This window comes from Odocoileus virginianus, chromosome 16 (assembly GCF_023699985.2).
Source record: "Odocoileus virginianus isolate 20LAN1187 ecotype Illinois chromosome 16, Ovbor_1.2, whole genome shotgun sequence".
Lineage (NCBI taxonomy): Eukaryota > Metazoa > Chordata > Mammalia > Artiodactyla > Cervidae > Odocoileus > Odocoileus virginianus.
In genome coordinates this window covers 28097608-28124120 of record NC_069689.1, presented here as the reverse complement: position 1 = coordinate 28124120, position 26513 = coordinate 28097608, and the positions used below count along the sequence as shown (strand labels likewise).

Here is a 26513-nt window from a genome sequence, read left to right as displayed (position 1 = left end):
AGTGAGTGTGGATTAGATTTAGTATTAGAAAAAGTAAATGTTACTTTTAAAAGATGTAATTTTTTGTTGTTACTTGCTCTCTAATCTTAAAATCATTTCTAGGTTAGGTTTGACACATAAAGATTATATAAACCAAAATTATATGAAATCTATGTAATGGCTTTGATCAAATGTTGCCATTTTACCTGTGCTGTTTTTCTTGTCTTTCTGATTTTTCCCTTATTTATTTTTATGTCTCTGTTATGTAACATATATGTATTAGTCCATCTTATCCCCCCCCCATTGATTGTATAATTCATAAGAATAAGAATCTTGTATCATCAAAACCATATAAAAACAAAACGTTCCCAGTACTCCGTGAGACAGATTGAAGCAATGGGAAGATATAAGCTTGGGAATCAGATGGACTAAGGTTCAAATCACAGCTTTGACCCTTAATACCAACCATGTGCCTTTGGGCAAGTTACTTATTAGCCTCTCCCATGTCAGATGTAAATATTAACTAATTTACCAGATTATTTTAAGGATTAGAGATAATGTATAGAAGCACCTAGGGTATAACTGGTACTCAGTAAATTGTAGCTAATAGTAATACTTGCTTACTTTTATCTTTATGAAATTCTTAAACCTTTGATAATGTCAGAAGTCATGATGATATTTTTATTCTGTTTAGCTTTCAATTAGAATTAATAGTTTACTGTTAATAGATTTTAAGAGGGAAATAAAGAGAAAAGTGTAAGGAGAAGGTTTGGAAACCAGGATTGGATGATGAGAAAAATTCCCGAAAAATGAATTATCACTAATACATTTTACTTAAATGTGGATCTGAAATGAAATAGGATGCACAAAATTTGGGTTTTAATCTGATATATACTTATGGTAAACCTTCAAGTAGACTTTTACTGTTTCCTTTGCTTCTCTGTTAGTTTTTAATGTGAATAATGTACTGTCATTGTAAAGTGATGTCATGAGTTTGAAATGCAATTGTATCATGTATCTTGATAAAATCTCAAATGGTTGACTTTTTACCTTAAGCATCAACACCATTGATACTTTTAGTAGGCATTTAATTGGAACTATGCTGACCTCTTTAAAAGTTAAACAAGAAACATTTATTGAAGGGTTTGTATATACTAGACACTGTGCTAGGCACTAAGTATGCATCAGCAAGTAAGACAGATTTGGTATTTCAGACATGTCTTTCTGTTTGCAGTCACTTCTTATTCATAATACGTCATTGTAGTAGGTGGTGGTAAATGCTTACTTAGACTTTGGATTCAGACCTTTGTTCTAATCTTTTTACTACTTATCATGTGTAAGTGACAGCCTCACAAAGATTTGGTTAAAACCTACTTGATAGGTTGCTGTGACATTTAAGTGAAATAATATTTATGAAGTAGTTAACCCATTAGAAAGCACTCAATAAGTGGTAATTATGATGATAAGGAGATGATGTTAGCATCTTGTTTCCTTAAGACTTCTTGATCTAATGGGGGGGGCATATCATAGTGTAGCTAATATAAATAACTATTTCATAGTTACTTATATATAACTTTGTTTTTTATATTCCTTGTTAAAAATATATATTTACTTCATCTTATCCACATAGATTTTAGTTTTCCCTGACTTTTCAGAATTAACTTTTTTTGGAAAGTTTGAAAATATGAAAAATTTTAAAATCTCTACCAAAAAGAGAATAAAGGAAAATATATGCTATGTAGGTCTTAATGTGTTTTAATTCATTAAATTATACATGTGGATAATATGATATAAATTATTGGCATGTATGACCTTCAGATACTAGGAGATATTTCAGAGAAGCACAGCTGAAACATTGTCCTTTAAGTAAGTATCTTTTCTCATCTAAATAAAGTGATTAAATCACAAACACTTCAAAATTTCATTTATTTAAATTGAATTTGACAGAGATAGTATTGTATTACCTTTTTTGCATCCACTTAATTTCTCTTAGGTGAGTGATGTTATGACTTTTAAAAATAATTTGTTAATAATTAAACCTTTCATTTTTCTGAAACAATCTTAGTGTACATTTTTTTAGTGTTTAATGTCTTAATTTTTATTAATCTATTGCATTTATAGTATACAGAGGATGTGTGAATTTTGGCACAAAGAATATTTATTTAAATAGTTTTTTTAAGTTATTTTTGTGATGTTTAGAATATTTATATTTCTTTAAAAGCTTTATTTTTCTGTTTCTTAAACCCTGTCTTTAGAGTCTCTCCTCTATATGTTATTTTTCTTGCTTGCATGTCATCCATTAAAGATTAGCTGTGGAAGCTTGGAGCATGGAGAGATTATGAATGACAGAACAACTGCTGTAGAATAATAATCAGTTTTTGGTATTTAATGCTGTTTGACTTTTGCAGACACATTTCTTATTAACCTTTGGTACAAAGAGAAATCCAGGTTCCTGATATCTCATGGAGAAGATGAATTTGAGATCCTCTTCCAATTAAACTGAAATAAGGCCAATATTGGGTTTTAGCCAAAAGAACTCCTTAGTTCCTTATATAAATCTATCTATTTCTTAGTTACATTTTGCATATAATTCGGCGGTTATGTAATTTGCTTAGTTAGCATACCATACTGATTCTGCAAGCATTTAATCCACCTTTTCTCGGTAAACAAATTCTTTTCTGTGCATCCAAATTTAGACTGCTAGTAAGAACAATTAAGTCTTTCTTATTACAGGGAATTTTCGTTTATTTTTGGTAGAGATATTGTCCAAAGCATCAGAACATAGAATCCCTGAAATATGTAACTTATGTTTTTCTACTCAGATTAATATGTAAATGTTAAAAGTGTAGATATATAATCTACTGTTGTAGCAAATATATTGATACCCAACTAGTTAACATGTAAAAATAAAAATTGTTGTAAGACAATATGTACATTGTTCTCTTGTAAAAAAGCTATTACTATATACTGTATCTCTGATGATGCTGATCATACAATGATTAAGAAGAACAAGTCATTTAGTTTGGTATATCAGAAGAACAGAAAATAACATACTTTTAAGAAATAATGCACATTAGAATTCCATTTCTCTGTATATATGATGAGCATTGGACTTCCCAGGTGGCACTAGAGGTATTGGCAGGTGACGAAAGAGGTGCCGGTTCAATCCCTGGGTCAGGAAGATCCCTGGAGGAAGGCGTGACAACCCACTCCAGTATTTTTGCCTGGAGAATCTCATGAACAGAAGAGCCTGGCAGTCTACACTCCATAGGTTCACAAAGAGTTGGACACGACTAAAGCAACTTAGCATGCATGTGTGCATAATGTACGTTAATAAAATATGCTAGTCTTTAATCTAAAACTTAAATGCTGTAACAGTATTAATATAATGATACACTACATATATCTCTGTTGCATATTTATTAATTTGGAAGAAAAAAGGATTTCAAGAATATGGCTAGTTATTTCAGATTAAAACAAAAAGGTCCATATCTGTGAAATGCAGCAGGTAGAAATATTGATAGAATGCAAATTATATTACTATCTTTGGCTGTAGAATCCTTTGAGTACTAAAATTGTAATGAGTGCTAGGTCAGATAATGCTTACAGGTAGAGTATGGCCAATTTTATAACCTCCCTCCCTAGAAAAGTTTGTATTTTTCTGGAAACAACAAATTGAACATGAAAAAACAAAAACCATTATACACAACAATAACTAACAATTGGAAATATTTTACTAGGTATGGCATGTTATGGACTTTAGCATGATATCAAGCGTTTGAGAGCTTATCATGCAATTTGGATATTTAAAACAAAAATAACAAAAGACTTCTCAAAAAATGATTCATGACTTTTTCCATGTATTTAATTAATTCAATGTGGAAAATGTTTAGGTAACAATTATATTTCACAGATTTTTCCCGTTGGTATCTATTAAAATTTAAAGTGTATATTCTGTGCAGAAAATAGGTTAAATACCCCTTAAATTATATTTCAAAAGTGTATAAAATAATTGATTTTAATACTTTAGGGATAAGCTTATCTCTTTCACATTAAAAATTGTAGCTAGTATCAGATATATTGGAGGTTTGAATGTAAAGATCACATATTTAGGACGTGTTTTATAAAAGTGAAAGTGAAGTCGCTCAGTTGTGTCCAACTCTTTGGGACCCCGTGGACTATAGCCCACCAGGCTCCTCTGTCCATGGGATTCTCCAGGCAAGAATACTGGAGTGGGTTGCCATTTCCTTCTCCAAGTGTTTCATATAGTCTTTGCATTATTTGTACTAAATACATGTATGTAATGATGGCAGGTTTTGCCAGAAAGTTGCTGTTTTATAGTTTTGCTCCTTAAACTTAGTATTTTGTATAATTTTCTAATTACTCTTTGGCAGTTTCTATACTCTTGGGAAGTGTAAATTTATAGCAAGTTTACAGAGGAAAATTTTAAAATTTAAAAATAGTAAAAACCTTTAAAAGCTGATTTTTAATGTAGTAATCATACTTCTAGGAATTTTCCTAAGTCATTGTCTATGTACATACATAAAGATTTGTGTAGAAGGATGTTCATTACAGTCTTGTTCATATAGTGAATAATTGGAAATGGTGTAAAATCTTATTTTAGGAGAATCCTGGTCCAGTCCAATATGTCATGTCCCTATGATAAAAGTCTATTCTATTTTATACTTTTGAAGAACACTAAACATGTTCTATTTATCTTAAATATACACAGAAAGTTATAAAACTATGCAAAATATTTCTTTCTCAACATTTTTACAGTGAGTGTGTATTATTTTTCAATCAAAAAAAAGGTTATTTACAGAATAATCATGTAAAATGTTGAACATTTATTCCAGCTTTAGAAAAGTAATATTCTGGTTTATTAAAGAAGTTCTGAAGAAATAAGTTGAGTTCAGCAATGTAATGCCAAGAACAGAACCATCAAACTACTTGAAGTATGTTGGTTAGTTCCCTACTGGTGTGTGGTATTTACCACCTGTTTAATTTACAATAAACAACTTATGCCAAGAAAGAGAAATTATAGATTTTAAGGAAGTTAAGACATAGTGTAATATTTGTGGTTCTGGAATGTATACATATTGTGATTTCATAAAACATTAAATATTATCTGCAAGGAATTCATTTAACCTCATGTAAAGCAATAGTAAAAAATATTCATACAATATGAAATTTGGTAATCTTTAACCAAACTATTACCTATATTTATTGCTTAGAATTTTGGAACTTGAATTAGTGATTATTTTATATCTTTCAAATTCAAATCCTAATGATTTCTTCTTCCCTCTCTGCAGTTCAGTCTTTTCTATTTAAATAACTACCTTGAGGATGTTAAATAGATTCTTTTTCTTGGGAAATGTCTGTCTTCCAAATTATGTTATTTAGAGAATTATGATTTGATGTTTAAACTAGAATATTTTCCAATAAACCGTCTTACTTCTACTGTATTTTAAAAGTAGTTTGAGGAGTGTAGAATGTGGGCTTGTCAATAGACTTGGCTTCTACTAAGAAAATATGTACTCTGTCTTGACTCAATAAACTTATACTTAGTATGGTTCAGCTTCTTCATATTTACTTTTGCCCATATTAGAAAACAATTAGCTTACTAAACAAATTTGAGTATTTGGGGGTGGGGACTGGGGTGATCCTCTCTGAATCTTTCTCATTTGACTAAGAATTATAGGATATTTGATAACCATGTTTAAAAATGGAGATATCCAAATATTATTGTAAACACCCAATGATTTGTTTTACCTACAATACAAGTATTTTACTTGGTTGGCTTACATAGTAGCTAATAATATTTGTTAATGTAATTTAACTGCTGTGAACCTTTACTGAACAAATATTGAAATTTATTCAAGTCAAAGAAAGAGAATCTCTAATGACTTTTGTTAAAGCTTCTATTTAATAGTTAAGGAGAAAAGTTTGTATGACATACGAGATGCAATTAACAGTAGATTTTACATTTAATAAAAAGAAAGAAGCATACGTATTTGCTTTATTCATTCCATCATAATTTGCATTAGAGCTGTGGGTGTTTAATGAGCAAATTCCAACTAAAATGCTATATTGATTTTCTAGTGAACTTTGTAATAGTCATCTACCTTGGAAAAGCTCTGTGTTTACAATTAAGTTTTCTTTACTAAAAATGTTTGAGAGTTGCATATTGATTCTTTAAAAGTACTGAATTCTAGAAAAAGAATCAGGTTTTTCATAATCAACAAATTTCACATATAACCTAGTATAGTTGTTGAAATTATCATTTTGTAATACTTTACTTTTGGAAAACTTTTCATAACATGTATAAAATGCATAATCAGATTTTGTGTGTGTGTGTGTGTGTTTTATGGTATTTTAAATTTTAACCTTAGAATATTCCTTTAAATGCACACATTATTCATTTATTTAGAATTGATGCAGCATTATAGAGGGAAAAAATGTTTTCTGTTTATCACATAGGACCAAATAAACTCTTGATGTAAAGCATTTATCCTTAAGCATAGAGATAGTGAAAGTCACTCATAGTGACTGTTAGTGGAAGTCAGTCATGTCCGACTCTTTGCAACCTCATGGACTATACAGTCCATGGAATTCTCCAGACCAGAATATTGGAGTGGGTAGCCTTTCCCTTCTGCCGGGGATCTTCCCAACCCAGAGATCGAACCCAGGTCTCCTGCATTGCAGGCAGATTCTCTACCAGCTGAGCTACAAGGGAAGCCCAATAATGTATTAAGTAAGTATGCTATTTACCCCATTAAATTTTAATGAAGTAGAATTAAGCCACTGAAATAATGTTCTAATGTCACAGTAAGTTAGGAATTGTTGAGGCAAGCCGTAAATATCAGGAAGCAAACTAAAGACAGGAGGGCATGAAAGAATTCTGATGGTCATAAGGCCACGAAGTATGTTAAGGAAGTCTATGGAGATGCTGAATATAAAAGTTAATATTTGGGAACTCTGGGGTTTTCATGTTGTCATTTAGTCACTAAGTCATGTCTGACTCTTATGACCCCTTGAACTGTAATCTACCAGGCTCCTCTGTCCATGGGATTTCCCAGGCAAGCCTACTGGAGTGGGTTGCCATTTCCTCCTCCAAACTAGACATTAAAAGCCCTTAATAGTCACAGCCTTACCTTTTCAATCAAGTGTTATTGTATATAAAGTAGAACACAGCTTACATTAAATGTCACTTTATAAAGATCTCATCACACTATACAGAAGTGATAGAAGCCTGTTGGCATTAAAAATTTAGTGAATAGTGCTTTGGGACTTTCCAGGTGGAGCTAAGTGGTAAAGAACCCGCCTGCCACTGCAGGAGACATAAGAGGTTCAATCCTTGGATCAGGAAGATCCCCTGGAGGAGGGCATGGCAGCCCGCTCCAGTATTCTTGGCTGGAGAATCCCATGGACTGTGGAGCCTGGTCGGCTACAGTCCATAGGGTGGCAAAGAGTTGGACAAGACTAAAGTGACTTCGCACGCACACAAATTCTGTTTTGACCTTTTGATATGCCAGAATATTACAGGGCAGTAACACATACATGTTAATTGGTACCTAGGTCACTGTTTGGCATCATTTTATTCATCTTATCTGACCCACAAATTAGAAGTATTTTATAATGTAAAAATTAAAAAATATCTTAGAATGTCATATTTTGTACAAACGTGTCTTTATAGTATACTGTATAATATAGAATGTTCTGAATAAAATCTTACCCAATTCCCGTTTGTACTTTTTCCATATCAATGAAAGTCTAAAAAGTAAGAAATTTTGAAGTGACTATAGATAGCAATGGTCCAAATTAATCAAAATCACATTTTTAATGTGTCTAGAAATGAAGCTAAACTGTGAGACTGTAGGTTGAAGGTGATGATGGCATGGTAATGGTGGCATGGAATGGTAATGGTGGCATGGAAATAATGTTTGTTGAGAATCTACTTTATATGACCAAGAGCTTTTATATATCATCTCATTAAATTTTCCCTAATAACCATAAATGATGGTATTCTATTCATTTTATACACCTGAACTGTGACTAAAATAATTTAAGAAATATAAAAAAAACCAAGTTGCCTAACTTTATGGTGATAACACCTTGACTCTGAATCAAAGCCCATATTCTTCATAATATATCCTATTGTTTTCTCTAAGCTGTTTATATCCTTTCTAGGATTGTATACAACTAATAGGGGAAAATAAAACTTACTATTGTGCACTACATTATAAGCAAAAGTTTTTTTAAAACAGTGAGATGAATTGATGCATACAAGCAGAATAGTATGGCCGCAAATAAGCACTTAACAGTAATGATGTAGACTTTAAAAATATATGAAAATTGTACTGGAAAGTAGCAGATCTTCCGAAAGCTATTTTTATAGCAAGAATTTCTTAACTCTATCTAAACTGTTGTTTAAAAGCATTCGATTTTATGCCTGTGGATATCCAATTGTTCTAGCACAATTTGTTATGTAGTTTGCTTATTCATTCATCTGTTACTAGAAACCTGGGGTATTTCTGTGTTTTTACTATTGTAAATAAAGATGCCCTGAATATTTGTGTTTAAGTCTTTGCATGGACATAATCTTTAATTTTTCTTGGATAAATACTTTTGAGTGGAGTAGCTGAATCTTATGGTGGGTGTATGTTTACTTTTTTAAGAAACTACAAAATGTGATTATACTATCTTACATTCTACAGAAAGTGTCTAAGTGGTCCAGGCGCTTTTTTGTTTTTTACATCCTTGCCAACATCTTATATCAATCTTCCCTATAAGTCATCGTAATAAGTTTGTAAGTTTACCCTTGAACAAAACCGATTTAAACTCCACAGACCACCTATACATGTAATTTTTTTCCAATAAATACGCACTGCAGTACTGTACTGCATGATCTGTGGTTCTTCGTGGATACAGAAGACCAACTGTAAAGTTATACGCAGATTTTTGTCTTAAGTGGTTAGAGGGAGGGTACCTCTGACTCCAATATTGTTCAAGGGTCAGCTGTCTATGATGGCTATCTCATAGTTTTAATTTACATTTCTCTGATGACTGAACATGTTGAACACCTTTTCTTGTGCTTATTACCATCAGTATATCTGATAAAAAGTCTTCAAGTTTTTTCCCAATTTTAATTGTTTATTTTCCTTGTTATTGAACTTTGACAGTTTTTAAAATTACATTCTGGGTGCAAGTCTTTTATCAGATACATACTTTAAGGTTATTTTCTTCCAGTCTGTGGCTTCTCTCTCTTTTTTTTCTTATCAGCATCTTTGAAGAGTGGAAATTCTTAATTGAATTAAATTGCATCATTTCTTTTTAGATTTCACATATAAAGGATAAAGTATAGGTTTAATGTGCTAGTTATATTTTTATAACATACATTAAAATGACACATAACTATTAAAAATATATTTCACATCCTATATTTTGTGAACTACTGACCTAGAAGGAATATAATGGTAGAGGATGCAGGAAGGTAGGCTAGAACTAGACTCCAGTTTTCCTTAAATGTTTGACTAAGACTCCCCTTCCCCCTTGGAACCGATGTGGCAGCAGGAAGGAGAAGAGTAACCTGTTTTCCCCAGAGTTTTATGAAGATTATCTTTTGATAGATGGAGGTGTGCCTTAGTGAAGTCATCTGTCCTATTTTTCTCTCCTCGAAAATTTCATACGTGCTTAACTTTTTGTTATGAATTGAATCAGTTTTCTTTCTCTTTTCTGTTGCCCTTGCCTTAATTCATGATTTCATTATTTCTCACCTGGACTCTTATAAAATCTAATGTTGGATTAAGGGACATATACAATTCAACAGCTTTTCTCTAATCGCTGTTTCAGACGCTCTGAATGCTAATCTCTGGGTGTTTTCCTCTAAAACACAGATCTGATCAATTTGTGCCTATTTTTCTAGAAGTCGTTTTCTAGGGTGGCATATTTATTTATTTATGGATAGCTTTAAGTTTCAGGGAAAGGGTTATTCTTGTGGGTTATCAATGTGAATTCTTGCATAGATCACTCCTGTGTCTCCCTACTGGAATCTGCTTCCATGTTTGCCCCACCTATGAACAATTTCTCACCCAGAAGCCAGAATTCCTTTTTAAACATGTTTGTGAGTCTGTCATTTCCTTGCTCATAAACCTCCATTGCTACCATCGTATTTGCTCTTTACTCTCTAGTCATGTCTGATGCTTTGTAACAGATCTGAATTCCCTGCTATGACTTATAGTGTGATCCTCAAGAGCTCTCACCCTCTCACTGTGCTCCGGTCATATTGATGTTGTTTCACCAATATTCTAGGGCCTAGTTGCAGTTTTTCTTCAACTTCATCTACTTTCAAATATAAATATGGTTTCTCTTCCTTTATTTGAATGTACTGAAATGTCATTTATTTAAAAAGATCTTTCCTGACCACTCTTTCTGAAATAGTCTGCTGTAATCCACATGTACCAAATGACTCTCTTTTCTATGAGTTTTCCTTTAAAGCAATATGTCTCCATACCTACCTATCTAGTTTTTGGTCTGTTTTTCTCACTACTGTCTGTTTTCTTGTAATGGAATGTGTACTGCAGGGTGATAAGGACTTCTAGGACCACTATATTCATATGACTTAAAACTGGATTGATGACTGCCACAGGAACTATATAAATATTTGATGAATTAATTAATTTATTGAATATTTATCTTGCCTCAGGCTCAGCTTCTTAGAAATAGTTGTGCCTTTTGTTTTACCATTGCATGTTCCATTTTACACTCTGTTATGGAAAAGATATAGTTGATTTTTTTCTCAGGGTTTCTCTTTTACTGCTTATAATTTAAGTAATATAAAAGTAACTATCTTGATTAAAAGTATATTAATCTATGACAAATCTTGGTACAAAACTCAGTATTCTGTGACCTGAAGCAATGTTTCAAATGTCTTTCCCAAGTTTATTTTGTGGTTTGACACTATAAATAAATGTGCTTCAGTGATATAAGTATTTGAGCCCCTTTCTAAAATTGCAGTGATATTTTAAGTTATGTAATTTCAAGTAGAAATTCAGCTTGAGAAATGACAATTTCAGATAACATATAAGCTCCTTTGATAGTGCTGCAGAAATGTAAATGAAGTCATTTGTATTGTAATCAATATAAATGGTGCCTGTGGCGATGTGCCATTAGCACAACTCTGCCCCCGTGTACTCGCCTCTTTCCTCTCCTTTCATCATCTTACTGAGGTAACTACTGTCCTGAACTTTGTGTTTATCATTTTCATGTTCATTTTAATATTTTTACTAATTGTGTCAATCCACAATGGTTAGATTTGCTTTATTTTGCAACTTCCTGTGTTTTTCAGATTTTCATTTTTGACATTTGTCCATTTGTCTATAGTTAATTCATTTTAAATGCTGCATTGTATTCCACTTTTAATGTATAGAAATTTATTCCTGCTCCAGTTATTCTACATTAGGTTATTTGTAAGTTTTTGTTACTCTATAATGTTGAAATAAACATTTTTATACATGCCTCCTAAACATTTTTATACTTCTTTCCTTGTGCTCATGTGCAATTTCTCATGTGCTTCATACCAAAGAGGAGATTAGCCAGGTTATAAATGAGGCACAGCTTCAGCATTGCCCAATTGCTCTTCAGATGGTTGTAGAAATATGTATGCCTATCTGCAATCTATTTGAGTGTTTCCGTTATTTTACAAGCTCAATATTTTTTATTATTTAATATTTTAATTTTTAATTTTATGGGTATGAAATGGTATCTCACTTTTGCAGTAGAAAAACATTTTAAACTGTTTTAAAATGTAAAATGTAATGTTTTAAATGTTAAAATATAAAAACAAAAAAAATTAAAAACATTTTAAAATGTTTTCTCAAGTGATTAATTGACGCTAATTCAGTTGAATAAAAGAATTTTTTTATTTTTGCTAAAAGTATGCATTTTCTTCTGTATTCTCAAATTAATTTTGAATTATGTATTTTGGTAGCTCTGGTTGAAGAGGTGTATCTTGCACAGAAAGAACGTGATGAAGCTATTATGTCTCGACTGCAGTTAGCCAATGAGGAGAGAGATGAGGCAATTGCACGAGCCGAGGATATGGAAATGTCTCTAAAATTGTACGTATGCTTGTAAAACCACATGTGACATCAGGAGCATATATAAAGTGCATGAATTATGTGATGGTTACATGTTCAAAGGTGTTACAATTACAGTGGTAAATTCGGTATCCCCAGTCTTTTTTTAGAACTTTTGTCATACTAGTAGTTTTCAGTCACTAAAGGAAAGGCAGAGAGGGAGGAAGGAAGGGAAACACTCAGTAAAGTGACTTTATTTCTTCACAGTGCTGCTGTTGATGTCCTTACTCTGCTTTCTTCTGTGACTCCTCTTTTCTTCCTCTCCTTCTTATTATCTCCTTCTTGGTTTATTTCAGCCCTCTGGGTTCTTTTACTGCTTTCTGCTTGCTGTGCTCATTTATAGTCTCCAGTACTTTTTACTACTTTTAGTTGTGAGTCTTAAACTTAATGACACCTGAAATAAGGTTGAGCCTGAGAATCTACATTTTTAACAGACAATCCAGGTGTTTCTGATATAAGTAAATACTGGACCACACTTAGAGAAACTTGGGTCGGGAAGATCCCCTAGAGAAGGGATTGGCTACCCATTCCAGTATTCTTGCCTGGAGAATCCCATGGACAGAGGAGCCTGTCAGGTCATAGTCCATAGGGTCACAGACATGACCTAGCAACTAACACTTTAATTTTTTTAGCAAAACAGTGCACTGGAAAGAAGTACTTCAATTTTATTTTATTTATTTATTTTTTAAATATGGAACGCTTCACGAATTTGCGCGTCATCCTTGCGCAGGGGCCATACTAATCTTCTCTGTATCGTTCCAATTTTAGTATATGTGCTGCCGAAGCGAGCACAGTACTTCAATTTTAATGTGCACTCCGGGGGAATATTGTTAAAATGCAGATTCTTGATAGATAGGTCTGGAGCAGGGCCTGAGATTCTGCCTTTTGCCAAGCTCCCAGATCATGCAAATGATGCTAATCTAAGAAGTCCCCTTTGTGTAGAAAGGCCCTAGAGCATCTAGAAATGTGTTACTTGCAAGATAGATAGATTATAATAATCTAGTATTTTATGTTGATCCCTCCATATGTTTATTGAATGTTTCTTTTGCCCAGCGTTGTTCTAGACTCTCTGAGGGATCACAGTCAAATACTAATTAAAACGTGGTGGGAAGTTCCCTAGCAGTCTGGTGGCTAGGACTCTATGCTTCCACTGCAGGAGGCACATGTTTGATCCCTGGTTGGGGATCTAAGATCCCACAAGCCACATGATGTGGGCAAAAAAGCCAAAAAGGTACCAAAAAAGTGGTGGTTTATTTGACAGCAAGCATTAAATAATTAATATTGCAGTGCTCAGGTTGTGACTAGATAGCATGATTTGGTTTTTGTTTATACTAAAGGCTTTTTTTGAAGGCTCATTCAAAAAGTAGATAGACTTATAAACATTCAATTCATTGACAAATAAAAACAAAGGAAAAAATATTAGCCAAATTCTACACTGCCTACTCCCAAAAAACTATCTTTATAAATAGGGAAACATTATTCCAAACATTTTTCTTTGCTTATATAAACTGCCGTCTGGAAGGATAGATGGTTAATGATTGAATAGATGCTTGCAACGTGCTAAGTTGCTTAAGTTGCATCAGTTGTATCCAACTCTTTGCAGCCCTATGGACTGTAGCCCATCTGGCTTGCTGTCTGTGTAGTTCTCCAGGCAAGAATACTGGAGTGGGTTACTATTTCCTTCTTCAGAGGATCTTCCTGACCCAGGGATTGAACCTGCGTCTCCTGTGTCTACTGCGTTACAGGCAAATTCTTTACCACTGAGCCACTAAGGAAGCCCAATAGAATTAATTTGATAAAAATTAGTTCATTTTCTACATTCTGTTTTATATGAGAGGCATTATATTATTGAGGTGAAGAGCATAGATTCCACACCCAGTTACCTGTCTTGGAATTTTGACTCTTTTGCTTCCTAGCTGTACAACCATGGACAAATTATTCAGTTTCTGGAATTACAAAATGTGGAAGTAGTGTCTGTTTTTATATTGGTTGTTATGAGGGCTAAATGGTTTAATAAGTATTGAAAAGTACTTGCAGCAGTTCTGTATAAATATTACTTGAATTTAAGAGTAATAATCAGTTGTGAAACTGAAGACAATTGTGAACCTGAGGCACTGTTTTCTACCAGAGATCGAATCCAGGTTCTCCTGCATTGCAGGCAGATCCTTAACCATCTGAGACACCACAGAAGCCCCATTTTCTCTCAGTAAGATATATTAATTCCCCAAGGATCCTTTTAAATTTAAGAAAAGAGACTGAAAAACATTAAAGTGTTAGAATCTCATCAATGTTTTTTATGTAGTGTTTTACTTAAACAATTTTATTTGACTCAGCTATGAAATAAATAATAAATTTAAACTCCTTTTTTTCTTTTTCTTTATGAATTCTACTTTCCAAAATTTTATAAAGTTACATTGGATACAATAGCCAAAGTGCTTCTCTGGGTTTAACCTTAATTTTATAGTTTAAAGAATTAAGAATCATTGCTGGAACTTTTATCATACAGGCATTTTTACACCTGAGTTCTTTATTGTGGGAAATTCCTGGGTAGCCAAATTTCATTTTCAAATAGTCTTTTAAGGAAGGGTTTATAAATACTTTATTCTAAACTTTAATATGCTCCAGATTGGCTGTTTATTATCCTTATATTCAAAGTGGTTATGAATAAAATTCTTGGCTCAAGTATTTTTCATCCTAAACATTGTAAAAACTGTTACTGACTTTTCTGACATCAAATTTGTCTGAAAAGAAGTCTAGCGTCAATCATATTCCTTTTTTCCTCACTTAAAGGTAGTTTATTTTTTCCTGCCTGGGTACCAGAAGGATTTTCTTTAATTCTTGAAGTAGGACAACTTAATCAGGATGTTTGTATTGATTATTAGGTAATAATATTTTTAGGATCACAGCCTGCCTTTCTAAAGACTATTTGATTCTTCCTTTATTTCAGGGAAATTTTAGATTTTTTTATTTTTATGGTTTTCTATTTTAAAGACTTTGGTTATTATTATAGGCACTTTGGTCCTCATCTATTATCAATTCAATAATTATTTTAATTCCTGGTTTTTTTCTGTGCATTCATTGTGACAGTCTCAAGCCTTTCCTATATGTTAGTACTTCCAGTTTTACAAGCCCATCACCTGTTCTTTCTACTTCATTTATTAAATATTTGTCTGTTTATTTATTCTCAATGTTTTCAAACTTTCTTTTCTTTCTCTTTAAAATTATATCAGTTTCAGGTCTATCCTTTAGTTTTCAGTTTTCCTCTTCATCTGCTCTTCTGTTTTGGCATCTTCTCTTTGAAATTTGTTTTATTGAATTCATGCTCTTATGCTTTTCTAGAATGCCAACCATTAATAGGTCAACCTTCTTCTTTTACTTGGTCAGTGTTATCTTTTATATTGTGATCTGTATCTCATCTGCATACTTTGTCATGTGTTTGTGGTGAATTCATAGTTGACTTGCCATTTCTCTTTTATCTTGCTCATACTTAAATCATCAAGAACTTTTATCTGTTCTGATATGGTGCAAAGGAATTTTCCTTGATAAATATTTCATATTATTTGACACCTGTTTGCCTTCCCCTCTGACTCTTGGCTAGGTATTGCTTCTGGGCCACCTTTCTACATTGCCCTAGGTCAGTGGGGGTAGTAGCAGAGGTTGGGAAGACCTCTTTGGGGTTGGATACCCATTTTGTTTGAGATTCTGTCCTCTGCTTGTGGAGTTTTGTTTGGTGTCTTGCACTGCACTGAGGGGCCACTCTGTCTCTTCTTGTGAATATCCTGATTCCATGGAGTAGTACTGCTGGGCTTTTATTTGTTACACCAGTGTAGTAAAAACAAACACAAACAAACAAACAAAAAAAAACCAGGCAAACAAAATGGCCAAGCCTGATGATTTTTGCTTCATCTGTAAAGATTCTTAGTAATACAGATTTTCTTAACTTTTCTTTGGGCTGTGTACTCAACTCATTGGTCTCTAAGGTTATTTCTGTGTGGTATTAATGAAAAATTCCTAAGATTTGGTGAATCTGTCTTTTCTGAATACCTGTCTTTTCTTTTTTTTTTTTTTAACTCTTTATTTATTTATTTATTTATTATTAGTTGGAGGCTAATTACTTTACATTATTGTAGTGGTTTTTGTCATACATTGACAAGAATCAGCCATGGTTTTACATGTATTCCCCATCCCAAACCCCGCTCCCACCTCCCTCTCTGCCCGATCCCTCTGGGTCTGCCCAGTGCACCAGGTCCGAGCACTTGTCTCATGCATCCAACCTGGGCTGGTGATCTGTTTCACTGTAGATAATATACATGTTTCGATGCTGTTCTCTTGAAACATCCCACCCTTGCCTTCTCCCACAGAGTCCAAAAGTCTGTTCTATACATCTGAGTCTCTTTTTCTGTTTTGCATATAGGGTTATCGTTATCATCTTTCTAAATTCCATATATATGTGTTAGTATACTGTAATGGTCTTTATCTTTCTGGCTTACTTAACTCTGTATAATGGGCTCCAGTTTCATCCATCTCATTAGAACTGATTCAAATGAATTCTTTTTAACCGCTGAGTAATATTCCATGGTGTATATGTACCACAGCTTCCTCATCCATTCGTCTGCTGATGGGCATCTAGGTTGCTTCCATGTCCTGACTATTATAAACAGTGCTGTGATGAACATTGGGGTGCACGTGTCTCTTTCAGATCTGGTTTCCTCAGTGTGTATGTCCAGAAGTGGGATTGCTGGGTCATATGGCAGTTCTATTTCCAGTTTTTTAAGAAATCTCCACACTGTTCTCCATAGCAGCTATACTAGTTTGCATTCCCACCAACAGTGTAAGAGTGTTCCCTTTTCTCCACACCCTCTCCAGCATTTATTGCTTGTAGACTTTTGAATAGCAGCCATCCTGACTGGCGTGTAATGGTACCTCATTGTGGTTTTGATTTGCATTTCTGGGATAATGAGTGATGTTGAGCATCTTTTCATGTGTTTTTTAGCCATCTGTGTGTCTTCCTTGGAGAAATGTCTGTTTAGTTCTTTGGCCCATTTTTTGATTGGGTCATTTATTTTTCTGGAGTTGAGCTGCACGAGTTGCTTGTATATTTTTGAGATTAATCCTTTGTCTGTTGCTTCATTTGCTCTTATTTTCTCGCAATCTGAGGGCTGTCTTTTCACCTTGCTTATAGTTTCCTTTGTTGTGCAGAAGCTTTTAAGTTTCATTAGGTCCCATTTGTTTATTTTTGCTTTTATTTCCAATATTCTGGGAGGTGGGTCATAGAGGATCCTGCTGTGATTTATGTCAGAGAGTGTTTTGCCTATGTTCTCCTCTAGGAGTTATAGTTTCTGGTCTTACATTTAGATCTTTAATCCATTTTGAGTTTATTTTTGTGTATGGTGTTAGAAAGTGTTCTAGTTTCATTCTTTTACAAGTGGTTGACCAGTTTTCCCAGCACCACTTGTTAAAGAGGTTGTCGTTTTTCCATTGTATATCCTTGCCTCCTTTGTCGAAGATAAGGTGACCATAGGTTCATGGATTTATCTCTGGGCTTTCTATTCTGTTCCATTGATCTATATTTCTGTCTTTGTGCCAGTACCATACTGTCTTGATGACTGTGGCTTTGTAGTAGAGTCTGAAGTCAGGCAGGTTGATTCCTCCAGTTCCATTCTTCTTTCTCAAGATTACTTTGGCTATTCGAGGTTTTTTGTATTTCCATACAAATTGTGAAATTATTTGTTCTAGTTCTGTGAAAAATACCGTTGGTAGCTTGATAGGGATTGCATTGAATCTATAGATTGCTTTGGGTAGTAGAGCCATTTTGACAATATTGATTCTTCCAATCCATGAACACAGTATATTTCTCCATCTGTTTGTGTCCTCTTTGATTTCTTTCATCAGTGTTTTATAGTTTTCTATGGATAGGTCTTTTGTTTCTTCAGGTAGATATACTCCTAAGTATTTTATTCTTTTTGTTGCAATGGTGAATGGTATTGTTTCCTGTTTTCTCATTGTTAGTGTATAGGAATGCAAGAGATTCCTGTGTGTTAATTTTATATCCTGCAACTTTTCTATATTTGTTGATTAGCTCTAGTAATTTTCTGGTAGAGTCTTTAGGGTTTTCTATGTAGAGGATCATGTCATCTGCAAACAGCACGGGTTTCACTTCTTCTTTTCCTATCTGGATTCCTTTTACTTCTTTTTCTGCTCTGATTGCTCTGGCCAACACTTCCAAAACTGTGTTGAATAGGAGTGGTGAGAGTGGGCACCCTTGTCTTGTTCCTGATTTTAGGGGAAATGCTTTCAATTTTTCACCATTGAGGGTAATGCTTGCTGTGGGTTTGTCATATATAGCTTTTATTATGTTGAGGTATGTTCCTTCTATTCCTGCTTTCTGGAGAGTTTTAATCATAAATGGATGTTGAATTTTGTCAAAGGCTTTCTCTGCATCTATTGAGATAATCATACGGTTTTTATCTTTCAATTTGTTAATGTGGTGTATCACATTGATTGATTTGCGGATATTAAAGAATCCTTGCATTCCTGGGATAAAGCCCACTTGGTCATGGTGTATGATTTTTTAAATATGTTGTTGGATTCTGTTTGCTAGAGTTTTGTTAAGGATTTTTGCATCTATGTTCATCAGTGATATTGGCCTGTAGTTTTCTTTTTTTGTGGCATCTTTGTCTGATTTGGGAATTAGGGTGACGGTGGCCTCATAGAATGAGTTTGGAAGTTTACCTTCTTCTGCAGCTTTCTGGAAGAGTTTGAGTAAGATAGGTGTTAGCTCTTCTCTAAATTTTTGGTAGAATTCAGCTGTGAAGCCATCTGGTCGTGGGCTTTTGTTTGCTGGAAGATTTCTGATTAGTTTCGATTTCCTTGCTTGTGATGGGTTTGTTAAGATCTTCTATTTCTTCCTGGTTCAGTTTTGGAAAGTTATACTTCTCTAAGAACTTGTCCATCTCTTCCAAGTTGTCCATTTTATTGGCATAGAGCTGCTGGTAGTAGTCTCTTATGATCCTTTGTATTTCAGTGTTGTCTGTTGTGATCTCTCCATTTTTGCTTCTAATTTTGTTAATTTTGTTCTTCTCCCTTTGTTTCTTAATGAGTCTTGCTAATGGTTTGTCAATTTTGTTTATTTTTTCAAAAAACCAGCTTTTAGCTTTGTTGATTTTTGCTATGGTCTCTTTAGTTTCTTTTGCATTTATTTCTGCCCTAATTTTTAAGATTTCTTTCCTTCTACTAACCCTGGGGTTCTTCATTTCTTCCTTCTCTAGTTGCTTTAGGTGTAGAATTAGGTTATTTGACTTTTTTCTTGTTTCTTGAGGTAAGCCTGTAATGCTATGAATCTTCCCCTTAGCACTGCTTTTACAGTGTCCCATAGGTTTTGGGTTGTTGTGTTTTCATTTTCATTCATTTCTATGCATATTTTGATTTCGATTTCTTCTATGATTTGTTGGTTATTCAGAAGCATATTGTTTAGCCTCCATATGTTTGAATTTTTAACAATTTTTTTCCGGTAATTGAGATCTAATCTTACTGCACTGTGGTCAGAAAAGATGACTGGAATGATTTCAATTTTTTTGAACTTACCAAGACTAGATTTATGGCCCAGGATGTGATCTGTTCTGGAGAAGGTTCCGTGTGCACTTGAGAAAAAGATGAAGTTGATTGTTTTGGGGTGAAACGTCCTATAGATGTCAATTAGGTCTAGCTGGTCCATTGTGTCCTGTAAAGTTTGTGTTTCCTTGTTAATTTTCTGTTTAGTTGATCTATCCATAGTTGTGAGTGGGGTATTAAAGTCTCCTACTATTATTGTGTTACTATTAATTTCCTCTTTCATACTCGTTAGCGTTTTCCTTACATATTGCGGTGCTCCTATGTTGGGTGCATATATATTTATAATTGTTATATCTTCTTCTTGGATTGATCCTTTGATCATTATGTAGTGTCCATCTTTGTCTCTTTTCACAGCCTTTATTTGAAAGTCTATTTTATCTGATATGAGTATTGTGACTCCTGCTTTCTTTTGGTCTCCGTTTGCGTGAAATATTTTTTTCCAGCCCTGCACTTTTAGTCTGTATGTTTTCCTTGTTTTGAGGTGGGTCTCTTGTAGACAGCATATATAGGGGTCTTGCTTTTGTATCCATTCAGCCAGCCTTTGTCTTTTGGTTGGGGCATTCAACCCATTTACATTTAAGGTAATTATTGATAGGTATGGTCCCGTTGCCATTTACTTTGTTGTTTGGGGTTCACGTTTATACCACCTTTCTCTGTTTCCTTTCTAGAGAAGATCCTTTCTTATTTGTTGAAGAGCTGGTTTGGTGGTGCTGAATTCTCTCAGCTTTTGCTTGTCTGTAAAGCTTTTGAGTTCTCCTTGATATCTGAATGAGATCCTTGCTGGGTAGAGTAATCTAGGTTGTAGGTTATTCTCTTTCATTACTCTAAGTATGTCCTGCCATTCCCTTCTGGCCTGAAGGGTTTCTATTGATAGATCAGCTGTTATCCTTGTGGGAATCCCTTTGTGTGTTATTTGTTGTTTCTCCCTTGCTGCTTTTAATATTTGTTATTTGTGTTTGATCTTTATTAATTTGATTAATATGTGTCTTGGGGTGTTTCGCCTTGGGTTTATCCTGTTTGGGACTCTCTGGGTTTCTTGGACTTGGTTGGCTATTTCCTTCCCCATTTTAGGGAAGTTTTCAGCTATTATCTCCTCGAGTATCTTCTCATGGCCTTTCTTTTTGTCTTCTTCTTCTGGGACTCCTATGATTCGAATGTTGGGGCGTTTCACATTGTCCCAGAGGTCCCTGAGGTTGTCCTCATTTCTTTTGATTCTTTTTTCTTTTTTCCTCTCTGCTTCATTTATTTCCACCATTTTATCTTCTAACTCACTTATCCTATCTTCTGTCTCCGTTTTTCTACTCATGGTTCCCTCCAGAGTGTTTTTGATCTCATTTACTGCATTATTCATTTATTTGACTCTTTTTTATTTCTTCTAGGTCCTTGTTAAACATTTCTTGCATCTTCTCAATCTTTGTCTCCAGTCTATTTATTTGTAACTCCATTTTGTTTTCAAGATTTTGGATCATTTTTATTATCATTATTCTAAATTCTTTTTCAGGTAGATTCCCTATCTCCTCCTCTTTTTTTTGACTTGGTGGGCATTTTTCATGTTCCTTTACCTGTTGGGTATTTCTCTGCCTTTTCATCTTGTTTAGATTGCTGTGTCTGGAGTGGGCTTTCTGTATTCTGGTGGTCTGTGGTTCCTTTTTATTGTGGAGGTTTTACCCAGTGGGTGGGGTTGGACGATTGGTTTGTCAAGGTTTCCTGGTTAGGGAAGCTTGTGTCAGCGTTCTGGTGTGTGGAATTGGATTTCTTCTCTCTGGAGTGCAATGGAGTGTCCAGTAATGAGTTTTGCGATGGGCCTATGTGTTAGATGTGACTTTGGACAGCCTGTATGTTGGCATTCAGGTCTGTGTTCCTGCGTTGCTAAAGAATTTGCGTGGTATGTCTTGTTCTGGAGCTTATTGGCTCTTGGGTGGTGGTTGGTTTTGGTGTAGGTATGGAGGCTCTTGGATGGTCTCTTATTCCTTAATGTTCCGCGTAGTCAGGAGTTTTCTGGTTTTCTCAGGTTTGGGGCTTAAGTCTCCTGCCTCTGGATTTCAGTTTTATTCTTCCAATAGTCTCAAGACTTCTCCAACTATACAGCACTGATAATAAAACTTCTAGGTTAATGGTGAAAAGATTCTCCACTGTGAGGGACACTCAGAGAGGTTCACAGAGTTACATGAAGAATAGGAGAGGGAGGAAGGGGATAGAGGTGAGCAGGAGGAGAAAAAGGGGGACTCAAGAGGAGAGAGACAGATCTATGCAGTTATCTGTTCCCAAAGTGTTCTCCGTAGCCCAGACACCCACAAAGATTCACACAATTGGATTGGGAAGAGAATGGGAAAGGAGGAAATAGAGGTGTTCTGAGGTAGAAAATAGAGAGTCAAAAGTGGGAGAGAGTAATCAACACACTCCTGAATAGAAATGGGAACTGAATATTGGATTCTTAAATGTCCGAAATTTATATCACATACTGAAAAACAAAGATTAAAAATCTGGCGTAGAGGTTAGACTCTTTGAAATACAATATTTAAACCAAAAAAACAAAAAAAAATTTAGAAATATATATATGAAGTTCAGTTTAAAAATAGGGCTTCTCTTTTTTTTTTGGCAAGGTTATAGTGAAATGAAAATGAAAATTAAGGAATAATAGAGGAGTATTAGAGTACTGTAAAAGATAATAGGAGAGAAAAACAAGAAAAAAAAAGAAAATTTTTTCACCCTAATTAAAAAAATCGTAAAAATATATGAAAATGAAAGTTGAGGAGTAATGGGGGAGTAATAGGGAATTTTAAAAGAAAATAAAAGAGAAAAAATTTAAAAATAATAATAATAAAAAAATTTTTTTAAAGGAAAGAAAAAAAATTTTTTTAATTAAAAAATATATATATATCTAGGAATTTCTCTGGAGCTGTTGCGGTCAGTGTAGGTTCAGTTCAATTTCAGATAGCGCCATTCTTCTCGATATCTATAGGCCCCTTCCGGTGTAGTCGGTGTTACCTTCAGGGATTTTAATCTATTGCACCTTTAATCTATTGTCCTTTCTGAAGCCATTCCCTTTATTTATTTGGCTTCTGTTTGCCGTCTCTTTTCCGCCCTGACACAGGCGGGCGGAGGTGATCTCTTATTTAGGTCCGCTAGTTCAGTTCCGTGCTGCTACGGGGAGGGCGGGGCGCTGCAGACAGATACCGCTCTGTGTGGGTAGCACTCACCGTGTTCCGGCCACACTGGGTTTGCCCCTTACAGGGGTGTCTGTGCTTTCCCCGTCTACACTGGTCAGGCTCCCGGCTGCTCTATATGGCGCGGGCCCTGCGTTGAGTGCGGTTCCAGTTTTCGGGTACTCCACAAAAGTGTGGATTCGGTTGCGCCTGTGTTTTGTGCCTTTCCCGGCCTGAGTGGTTCAGGCAGCCAGGGGCTTGGGCACACTCTCCCCGGGTGCGGCGCGCCTTTTCCCTCCGCGGCGAGCGGCCCAGGCAGCCAGAGGCTTGGGCGCACTCTCCCCGGATGCGGCGCGCCTTTTCCCGCCGGCCCCAGCGCGTGCCACCGGTTGGGTGTCTGCGGCTTGGTTTGTTCTCAGGAGCTGGCCTCTAGCCGTGACCTTCCCTGCGGCTGATGTCGACCATCCACAATCTCAGGAATTCTTTAGATAGAAACCGGAGTCCTCTTTGCAGTGTGGGAGGGGGTGGCTTCTCTGGGGCTGAGTTTGCCCCCTTCCCCTCCCCCCTGCCTCCTACCTCCAGTGGGGATGGGCCGGCTCTTCTCTGGAGTTTCTCAGTCCCTTTGTTTTGCAAACTACCAGCAGTGTGTTCGGGCCGGTTAATTTTGTCCCTTGCTATCCCACAGTTTAAAAGAGCTCCCTCCGATTGCTCTCAGGGCCTCCAGGCCCGGTCCTTAGGGTCCTTACCCTAGGCAATGCTGCCCTCTCCTCTCTGTTCCGCCCCTACTTGTTGGTGGTGGGTGCGGGCATCTGGGGTACTTTTCTGCTGGGAGTTGCAGCAGTTAGGCACGTAATATGTGGGCTTTATTTAATTTTTCCTCCCAGTTAGGTTGCCCTCTGCCATTTGAAAACTTCCCCCAGACCCGCCAGTGCAAGGGTTTCCTGGTGATTGGAAACTTCCTCTATTAAGACTCCCTTCCTGGGACGGGTCTCCATCCCTAGCTCTTTTGTCTCCCTTTTTATCTTTTATATTTTGTCCTACCTCCCTTCGAAGACAGTGGGTTGCTTTTCTGGGCACCTGATGTCCTCTGCTAGCGATCAGAAGTTGTTTTGTGAAATTTGTTCAGCGTTCAATTGTTCTGTTGATGAATTTGTAGGAGAGAAAGTGGTCTCCCCATCCTAGTCCTCCGCCATCTTTACCTGTCTTTTCTGAATACCTATTTTCATGTGTAAAAAGAGAAGTTACTTGAACCTGTTCAAATCATTTTTCCACCCTCCACCTTGTCCTTACTTTAAAAAATTACTACATGGTGTCCTGCTTCCTCTACAGTTTAATTTTTATCTTCTGTTCAAGTGGTATGTGATGGGGTAGATGGATTTGTGTTCAGATTTCACTCCACTGTCTTTACTTGGACTTTTTTTATAATAAACTTTTCATTTTAGAATACTTTCAGATTTACAGAAAGGTTGTGAGGATAATACAAAGTTTATATAACGCTCTCCCAGTTTCTTTTTTTGCTACCATTTTGTATTACTATGATATACATGTCACAGGAGAGAAATCAACATTATTATACAACTATTTACTATAGGTCATACTTTATTCAGATTTCACTACTTTTCTCTAATGTCCTTTTTATTTTCCATGATCCTATCCAGGATTCCATAGGCATTTAGTTACTGTGTCTCCTTTGCCTACTCTGGCTGTGACATTTTCTCAGACTTTCCTTGTTTTTGATGATGTGACAGTTTTTTGGAGTACTGGTCAGGTATTTTATAGAATGTTTCTCAATGTCAGTTTTTCTGAGGTCTTTCTCATGATTAGACTGATATATTGGTCTTATGGGACAAATAGTATAGACAGAAGTGAAATGCCATTTTTATCACATCATTTCAAGATTATATTCTGTCAACATGACTTTCAGCCAGGGATGTTAATTTTGGTCTCCCAATCAAGGTAGTGCTTGCCATGTTTCTTCATTGTAAAGTTACCCACATTCCTCTTTTATACTCTGCTCTTTGAATCAGATCGCTAAAATGCAGCCTATGCTCAATGGTGGGCTGGAGAGTGTGGGCTAGGAGGTTAAGTTTTTTTGGTTGTACTGGGTCTTCGCTGCGGCACGCAGGCTTCTCTAGGTGTGGTGCATGGGCTTAGTTGCCCTGCAGCATGTGGGGTCTCAGTTCCCTGACCAGGGATCCAGCCCTGCATTGGAAAGCAGATTCTTAACCGCTGAACCACCAGGGAAGTCCTGGTTCACTGAGTTCTACCTTTCTTAGTGGAGAATATCTATATAAATTATTTGTGATTCTTCAATACAGGAGATTTTTATCCCTCATTTATGTGCTGAGTTATGTCAGTATGGACTCATTGATATTCATTTAATTAATACTTTGAGTTATAATCAAATTCTGTGTTATTTTGTTTCTTGGAGTGTTCCAGTTTTGACCATTGGAAACTCTTTCAGGTGATTCCTGTATGCCTTTGGCTTGTTCTCATCCTTTTGGTTTTTGAACATTTTCTTACTTTCTGGCACTATAAAACATGTAAAATGTTTTATAAAAGGGATGTGCCCACCCAGCAGTGACTCAGAATTCTCATTGCTCACTATCCTTGCCAGCATTTGTAATTGTCCTTTTTGTTTGGTTAGGTTTCCTGTTTTAGGCATTTAGTCATTATCTAATAAAGATGATATTGAGCAGGTAAACCAGCTGTGTATCTTCTTTGGTAAAGTGTCTGTTCAGATATTTGACCAGTTTCTGAAGTTGGATTATTTTCTTTTGTTAATTTTAAGTGTTCTTTATGCATTCTGTATTTGGGTCCTTTATCAGATAGGTGATTTTCAAATATTTTCTTGCAGTTCATGTTTAGTATTTTTGGTCTCTCAACAATATGTTTAGCAGAATATAAGTTTTAAATTTTGATAAAATCCAATTTATTTGTTTTTCTTTTATGTTTTGTACTTTTGGTATTGAATCTAAAACTCAGTGCCACATGTTAGGTCACACCAATTTTTCTCCTGTGTTTTCTTCTAGAATTTATAAATTTCGTGTTTTACATGTAGTTCTATAATTCATTTTTAATTGATTTTTGTGTAAGGTCGTACATGGTACATACAGTTTTACTTTTACATCTGGACATTTATTTATTCCAGCACCATTTGTGCAAAAGGTATCATTTCTCCACTAATTTCATTTGCACCTTTGCCAAAAATCAATTGACTGTATTCACGTGGGTTAATTTCAGGACTTTCTTTTCTGTTCCATTGATCTGTGAGTCTGTCACTGTCATTGCCAGTACCACACACTCTTGATTGCTAAATCTTGAAATCAGATGTCATCCTTCTAAACTTTGCTCTTCTATTATAGAACTATTTTGACTATTCTGGTACATTTGCCTTTTCATATACCTTGCAGAATCAGTTTGTTTTTATCTACAAAAGCAGACTGATTCTGCAAGGTATTCCCCAACAGTTGTTGGGGCCGAATGTGTTTAAACATACTCTCCAAATAGATACCTTTTTTCTTATTTCAATAATGCAGATATTAATACCTTTAGAGCTCTTCTTTAGGGATTTGCAAGTATTATTAGCTTCAACTTATCAACCATTCACAGTACTACACTTCACATATAATTTATGACC

At 35.2% G+C, this 26513-nt stretch overlaps 1 protein-coding gene and 1 non-coding gene across 7 annotated transcripts in view; one reads left to right on the top strand and one right to left on the bottom strand.

Annotated features, from left to right (window-relative positions):
* Nucleotides 1–26513, top strand: part of MIPOL1 (mirror-image polydactyly 1) — a 290413-nt gene that overhangs the window by 78072 nt on the left and 185828 nt on the right. For all 6 annotated transcript variants that reach the window (XM_020916569.2, XM_070478009.1, XM_020916572.2 and 3 more), the window contains one exon: nt 11969–12098. In XM_020916569.2, the coding sequence (XP_020772228.2) occupies nt 11969–12098 (130 nt within the window). The remainder of the gene's footprint in view (nt 1–11968; nt 12099–26513) is intronic.
* Nucleotides 12802–12908, bottom strand: LOC139038895 (U6 spliceosomal RNA). The gene has a single exon (XR_011492027.1). It is a non-coding gene; the product is annotated as a U6 spliceosomal RNA (small nuclear RNA).